Source organism: Mandrillus leucophaeus, unplaced genomic scaffold (genome assembly GCF_000951045.1).
Source record: "Mandrillus leucophaeus isolate KB7577 unplaced genomic scaffold, Mleu.le_1.0 Scaffold4, whole genome shotgun sequence".
NCBI lineage: Eukaryota > Metazoa > Chordata > Mammalia > Primates > Cercopithecidae > Mandrillus > Mandrillus leucophaeus.
The window spans coordinates 7,951,825-7,959,256 of NW_012104253.1; the positions used below are offsets into that span (position 1 = coordinate 7,951,825).

Below are 7,432 nucleotides of genomic sequence, written 5' to 3' on the forward strand. Positions count from 1 at the left end.
CTCTCTCTCTCTCTCACTTAATTTCTGATGCCTAGAATCTGAAAAGAACCCCAATACCCACATATATGTATATGCATGGGGATTGAGAGGGGCACGGTAGTGAGACAGAGATCACCTTACTCCCCAGAAATAACTTTGCTATTTTGCACTTCCAGAAGTCTTTGAGCAAAAACAGTATTATACCAAAAAAAAAAAAAAGTTTTAACTATTTTAGGACTACATGACATTATTAGAAAACACACAAGACTGAGATAAATGTCTCCAATGAGCTATAAAAAAAAAACCCATAAAACTGAAATGTTTGAATTATTCAAAATATATATTTTCAGCATGAAATCTGTTGGATCAAAAAATAACATCCTACAAATTAATTAAAGGAAACACTTCTAAAAGGCTTGTGAAGTATTTTTAAGAGACTTAGAGATAATTAAAAAAAAATCAGGTCATAATCATATCACTAATAAAAACCATCCAGGTTATGTGAAAAATGAGGATACCATCTACGTCGTTTCGAATATTGTGATGTGTGGTGATTAAAAGAGGTGAGACTTTATCATTTAACTACTAGTAACATTAAAACCAGCCCAAGACTAAAACCTACCATAAAAAATCTGTTCACTTATTTGAAAAACTGACAAAAAGAATAGTATTCAGTGACTACAGAGGAAAACTCTATAACTTTAAGACTGATAATATATAACTGAATTTATACTGTTGCAAAATTTTGCATTTTGCTGTGGTATGTCATAATGTTCTGACACCTGTGCTCATGTGAAAAGGGAACGCTGCTGCTTAGACCAAGTTGGCAGTGCCATTCAAGTCCAGGGTGAATCAGTTCTCTAGCATCCAGACTCTATTTATACCAAAATGAAAAACAAAACCAGCACACCTTTCCCTAGTCAATTCTGTAACCCAGTGAGAGGGAGTGTGAAGGGCTGAACATAAGTCCATTCTCACCATTAAAAAATTAAAACAACATACAACAAACAAACTCTAAGCTGGTGGCACAAAGCATTATTCTGTACCTTAGAAATATCAAAGCCAGCCAGGCACGGTGGCTCACGCCTGTAATCCCAGCACTTTCGGAGGCCGAGGCGGGTGGATCACCTGAGGTCGGCAGTTCAAGACCAGCCTGACCAACATGAAGAAACCCTGTCTCTACTAAAAATACAAAATTAGCCAGGCATGGTGGCGTATGCCTGTAATCCCAGCTCCTCGGGAGGCAGGAGAATCGCCTGAACCCGGGAGGCGGCGGTTGCAGTGAGCTGAGATCGCGCCATTGCACTCCAGCCTGGGCAAAAAGAGCGAAACTCCGTCTCAAAAAAAAAAAAAAAAAGAAAAAAAAGAAATACCAAAGCAAAAAATAATGCTTTGATACACACACACACACACACACACCCACCCTCACTCTTGCTCACTCTTCTGTTCTTTATCTGAATAGACACATTTCCCACCTTACTGGTGGAATTTAAAGATACCCAAACCAGAGGAAAAAAATCACTGCACTCTTATTTACATTAAAGCATGAATACTTTGAAAGTTAACATTTTAAACAGCAGGTAAACTCTATAAACTCAACAAAAACTGTGCCCTTTGTAGGTGTGACTCTTAGCTGGATTAAAATAGAAAACATATTAAAAGATAATTGCACAAAAAAGCACAATAACTAAAATCACAACCTTTCACACAAATGTAAAGTTTCCGAAATGTGAGCTTAAGCACAGTCTTAAATGCTACCCTTTTAAGGAAAGGCCTATGAATTGGGAAGGGATGAAGAAAGAAAAAATGTACTTAAAATTCCATCCCTTTCAACAGAATACTTGTGTGGTTTGATCAGCTGTAATGATGTTCCCAGAATATTGAGACAAAAGCATGTCTCCAAAGAAGAAAAGAAGTTGAAATGATTTCCCAAGTATGTAAAATCACTTCTAGAATAAAGTACAATCACTTCTGAAATACATGGCTCAAAAGCATTGAGGCTATCTTCCCTTATTGGTGCCAATAAAAGCTATGTAAAATTTAACAATAATTTTTAAATTGATAAAAGAATGAATTGATTCTATGAGAAACAGATATTAGAATTAAACAGACCACTTGTTTCTATATAACTGAAGGTCCTATTTATTACAGAACAGAATATTTCATTTACCAAATTAAGGTCTGAGTGAAGACAGCATCCATTTGTGATGCTGGTTCAAAGAAAAGCTAACAAGCAAAATAAGGTGGAGAAATAAAAATCAAAATAAAACATGTAATTCAGGCTAAAAACCAACTACTTTTCCTTGTACTCATCATTTTTATTAGAATAAAAACAGGTAAAAGTATATCCAAAGGATTGCTCAGTGCTGCTTCAGGTAAACAGTTTTATAATTTAAGTGCATCTAAGTGCACTAACAGTATTTCTAGGGCTCAGTCTACACGTCCGTATACATTAAGGATTTCTCTGTTCATATGTCCATTACAACTTGGAGCTGCTGATCATTTATTGCCACCTTGAAGGCAGCCAGAATTAATACTATGCAGAGCTCTAAAACATTTTAATTTGTGGTGGTAAAAAAACCTCTTAATTAGAAAAATAAAAACTTTATTCTAGAATATACCCACAACCACAAAACACAACTTTTTCCATTATAATTTTACTAATTCAGCAAGATGCATGAAAATGCCAAGAGGCCATGTGGATGATAAAACTCAGAAACTGTGATATATAGTCCTGCATCTAGATGTCTACCAAAGTAGAGGAAGTACAGCCAGTCCAATTCTTTTAGTGTTAACAAGGGAGACAAGGGTAATTCCTACAATATTTTCCCTTTTACTGAATAGTCTCAGAAGTTAAATTTTGCTTTTACTAAAAAGTTATCCTACAATGCAGCCACATGCCCATTTTTATATATAGGGAAGGTTATATTAGAATTTTAAAATAGAATTTTAGAAATGATATATGAACAACTACATGTCCTTCAGAACAATGGCTTTGACATAAAAAGGTCCATCTCTCCACTCAAAACACAAGATAACCATACCCAAGAGCTGACCATCACAAAGTACACAGAGCAGCTCACTTCTACACCATGAGTTAAGTATTCAATGCTGAGCATCTGGGGGATTAAGAAAAGCACTATCTGATTTGCATTTAGTAAAATAAGAAATGGAATCCTGGTTGGTTGTTGTCTGTAATTCTAAATTCACTGAAAAACAACAGTGCCACCTGCTGACATTAAAGTGCTAAATGCTTTGAAAAGGACAGTACACTGTCTACAGGCATAGAATAAATATACAGATAAGTATGGTGTCTACAGACACAGAATACTTTAGAGGACAGAACAGCTAAAATTGAATTAATAGTAACTATATTAATGTTTTCTTCCCTAAAGATCAATTATATGAAAAACAAACACCTAATTATTATCTGAGCTATAAATACAAGGCTGCTGCCAATGGCTTAAGTTAACCAGAAACAAATCTTTTCTAATGTAACCAAATTCTTTTGCAAATCTTCACTTAGAATCACACTATAAACTTATGACAGAACCAATTAAATTACTGAAAAAAAGGAGTAGTCAAAAGAAATCAGGCAACTGTGAGATTGTGCTGTTTTTTTTTATTGTGTTTTCAATGGAGAAATACATCATCTGTTTACAAAATAGCTCTTGAAAAATACAAGGAGTACAGATACTATAAAACAAAGCAAACTCCAGTCATGAGACACTACATACATCATGCGAAAGCAACAGTCTGATCTCCAGGTTATGAAAACTATAATTAAAAAGTCACTACACAGAAAAGGTCCAAGTTTCCAGCTTGGCAAAACTTGGGTGCAGTTACATGAAACGTTTAATAAACTGAATTGTTTTCCCCAATGTGTAAACAAAATGACAAGACTAAATCTGTGCCTGGTAATTTCAATCTAACTCTGAAGCTACACAAAACACACAGACACCTTGTACACTTCACCTGTTAGTATGACCAGCTTTTTTCTTCGGTGGTGGAAGGAAGGGCAAGGTGACTGTGTAAAGCAAAGATGTGGGAAGTAGAAATATTGTTTACTAGACATTATAAAGTCATGGTGAAAAGAAAGCTTCGATTAATGCATAGCCTAAGGGGGAAAAGACTACACTCCAACTTCAGAAAATTAATTTAGAAGGATAGGGGAAGAGATTAAGTAATTGCAGTTTAACATGAAAAATGCACATGTGATAGAATGGAGCACAATGGAGGATTCATAAAACATGCTCATCAGAAAAATCTGTTAAGTTTACTTTGTCCAGATTAAGAAAGAGTAAGTTTATCAACATCTGGCATCCCTCATACTTTGTAAAGATAGATCTTCTACTGCTTAATTATGAGAAATTATTTTATTCAAAGAAAAGAGCTCTTAATCTTTTGAAAAAAACAAAGAAGGAGTAGAGAGCTGACTAGATGTCAAGTGCTTGCTAGAAATGATTTTTAAAATGCTTCTACATGTAAAATGTACTGACAAATTTTGGTAAACCATTTAAAAATAAGAATTAGTTTTAAAATCTTGGAGAAAATGACTTTTTGCCCACATTTAAAACTGAAAATCAATTTTACTATAGATAGGAGTTCTGTGGAGTGTACAAAATTCCTCTTAGAGATCAAATGGCCATCCCAGACAGATACCATGTTTCACAGGCATTACTTTTAGTCACCCTCAAGTTTCAGCCATGGGACCAAAATTTAGTGTTCTGTGCCATGTGGTCACAGGGTCATTGGTTTCACATCATGGCTTAAGAAAATACTGGCATTTTGTTTCTTACGAAATAAGTCCTACCTTGTGCATACAAGCAAAAAGAAAAAGGAAGGGGAAGGTGCAAGAAGCTTTTTGTTTAGTTTGTTTGTTTTGAAGACAACAGATTGAAGGCAAAAGAATACAGAGCTTTCATAAGCTCTAAGAAAAATATTTGCTGGCTGATCGCTGATTTGTATGCACTATAAAACAATTCCATAAATAAAACCAATATATCATTTCTTAATCATGACCCTATCAAAACCAAGTTATTTCCTAACTATTCTTTCAATGTCAAATGTACCCTAGAGTTGACGTTTCATTTTTAAGGGTTACAACTACCTTACAGGAACTGAACTAGATGTACTCTTACCCTTTCTCTGAAGTATAACAGTACACCACTGCACAACAGTATCCAATTTGAAGACTAAAGGTAAAGAAAATTCTTCAGGAAAAACTGAAAATCCATCAAGCTGAAACTCTAAAATTAGTTCTACTTTCTAATGAAAAATACATAAAAGTGCATCATCAGAATAAGTAATTCTTATGCCAGTTTGTATTGCAAATTTTCCAAACAATGCATCAAACATAAACCCAATCCAGATGTCAATTATGAATACAAATATAGCTTGAGGTTGTTTTTTTAAAGGCAGTAATTTTTGAAATAGTTAATGCAACTGTTGCTAACACAATAATAATAGTACTCCTGGCTTCACATACTAACCTGGACTTCCGATCAAGTGCTGATTAGCCCAGTAAGGGAGGTCACCAAAAAACCCAAATCCATTTCAGTCATGTCTAGTCTTGTACCCTCCATTCTCCTTTTTTAGCATTTGAAGACAACAGGTTGAGTTGGCAGATATTGTTTATGGACCCCTGAGGTTGTTTTTACCGATTCAATCTCAGTTTTATTGAATTCTTGATAACAGGAATAGGATTTGCAGGGAGAGCAGGGATATCAGAAAGGTCTGTACTGGATGTTTTCTGAGAATGAAAGCAAAGAACACAACATTGTTCAAAGCACCATAATTTAACAATGAGATGTATTTAAGAAACCTTATGAGAAAAGTATTACAAATTTAAAAACACTATAATGTTGTTAAAATGGAATGTAAATATGACTATCACATTATTTAACAAATAATGTGTTCAACAAAGGAATTTTCAAATAGGTATGTTTTAACAATATTTTAAAAACTCCTAAGTAATTTCAAATAGTTTTTTAAATTGTTCCTCTAAGAATCACCTATCACATAATGCTTAAGTTACTGCTAAACCGTATTCACTTATTACCACACTAATAGCGGTAATATTAACTAGTATTGGAGCACCCCCAAGTGGGAGAATACTTAAAGTTCATTTTATACAAAGCAGCAGCAGTAAATTTATTTTCTGACACTGTACATTATACAATTAAATCTATACAGCTGAGCAATAATTTAATCATCCTACATTTTAGATAGATTATTTTCATATTAATTAGATTAAATCACAAGCTTTCTTTAACACTAAAAAAAATACAGAGATGGATCTTTTAAAGTTTTATTATGGAAAATTCCAAACATACACAAAAGTAGAGAGCACTGTATAATGGATCCCCATGTATTCATTACCCAGCTTCATCAATTGTCAAATCTAAGCCACCGTCCTCCCACTTTCAATTCACCTTGTGTTATTCTGAAGCAAATCCTAGAGATCCTATCATTTCATTTATAAATATTTCCAGATTTATCTCAAAACAGTAAGAATTCTTTATTAGGTATAGCCACAATATTATCACCTCCCCAGAAATAAGTACATACCTAACATTACCAAACATAGGAATGTATTTTTTTTTAAATCAACATAATCATTCTTCTTATATAACTGGGTGATTTTTCTCTCTATGGCTCTATGAATCCTTTCATTAGAAAGAAAATTCTACTCACTCATAAAAATATCTAAAAGGTAAATACCCATGGGTACTAATTACTACAGGGATAAATTCAGTAAGACAAAACTATGAAAATAAGTCCCTAGAGAGTATGTGGCAAACCAAACACATGCAATCACAGGACAGTTTACGAATGATAAACAAGTTTGTCCACGTATCAATATTAAGCATGCTTCCTGATGTTAGTTACTCCCCCTAAAGTTTTATTAGATTATGGAAAAGGTATTCTGGAAACTAAACATAATATTTATATATCTTTAGAGACTATAAAAGTTAACATCTAGCAAAAACACATTTTTAAATGATCACGTTAAAATAACTCTGAGCTGCAAAGCAGCAAAATATCATCATAGTATCAGTACAGCAGCAGTTGTTATCTCAGTTACTTTGTAGAGATTAACCAGTTTTATCATTTATTAAAGAATATATCTACTTTGTGTCAGAGTTTGAGCTAGACGTTAGGGTTCATTCATGTGAAAGGATTCAAGAAGAAAATTATTTAACAAAATGAAGGTTCACAAACAAATCAATGAAAAAAGATTCCAGATGCCTACTGTGAGATTCCGTATGTGAGGGTCTGTCACAAGTAGAATTGCTAGGACAAATGAAAAAGTAATTCTGAAGAGCTATGGGCTATATTAATAACTAACTGAAATCAGTAGTGGAAAAATAAGGCAGAAATACATTTTTAAAATAAAAATAAATTAGCCTTTACAAAAGAAATACATGAAGAATGTTTTTTAGTTCATTCC

The 7,432-nt window shown here is 33.6% G+C and overlaps 1 protein-coding gene across 4 annotated transcripts in view; it reads right to left on the reverse strand.

The window, feature by feature from the left end:
• Positions 1-3,581: 3,581 nt before the first annotated feature.
• The window catches only part of PAPOLA (poly(A) polymerase alpha), a 76,579-nt gene continuing 72,728 nt past the window's right edge, over positions 3,582-7,432 (reverse strand). For all 4 annotated transcript variants that reach the window (XM_011991655.1, XM_011991654.1, XM_011991658.1 and 1 more), the window contains one exon: positions 3,582-5,731. In XM_011991655.1, the coding sequence (XP_011847045.1) occupies positions 5,636-5,731 (96 nt within the window). In that variant the 3' untranslated portion in view covers positions 3,582-5,635. The remainder of the gene's footprint in view (positions 5,732-7,432) is intronic.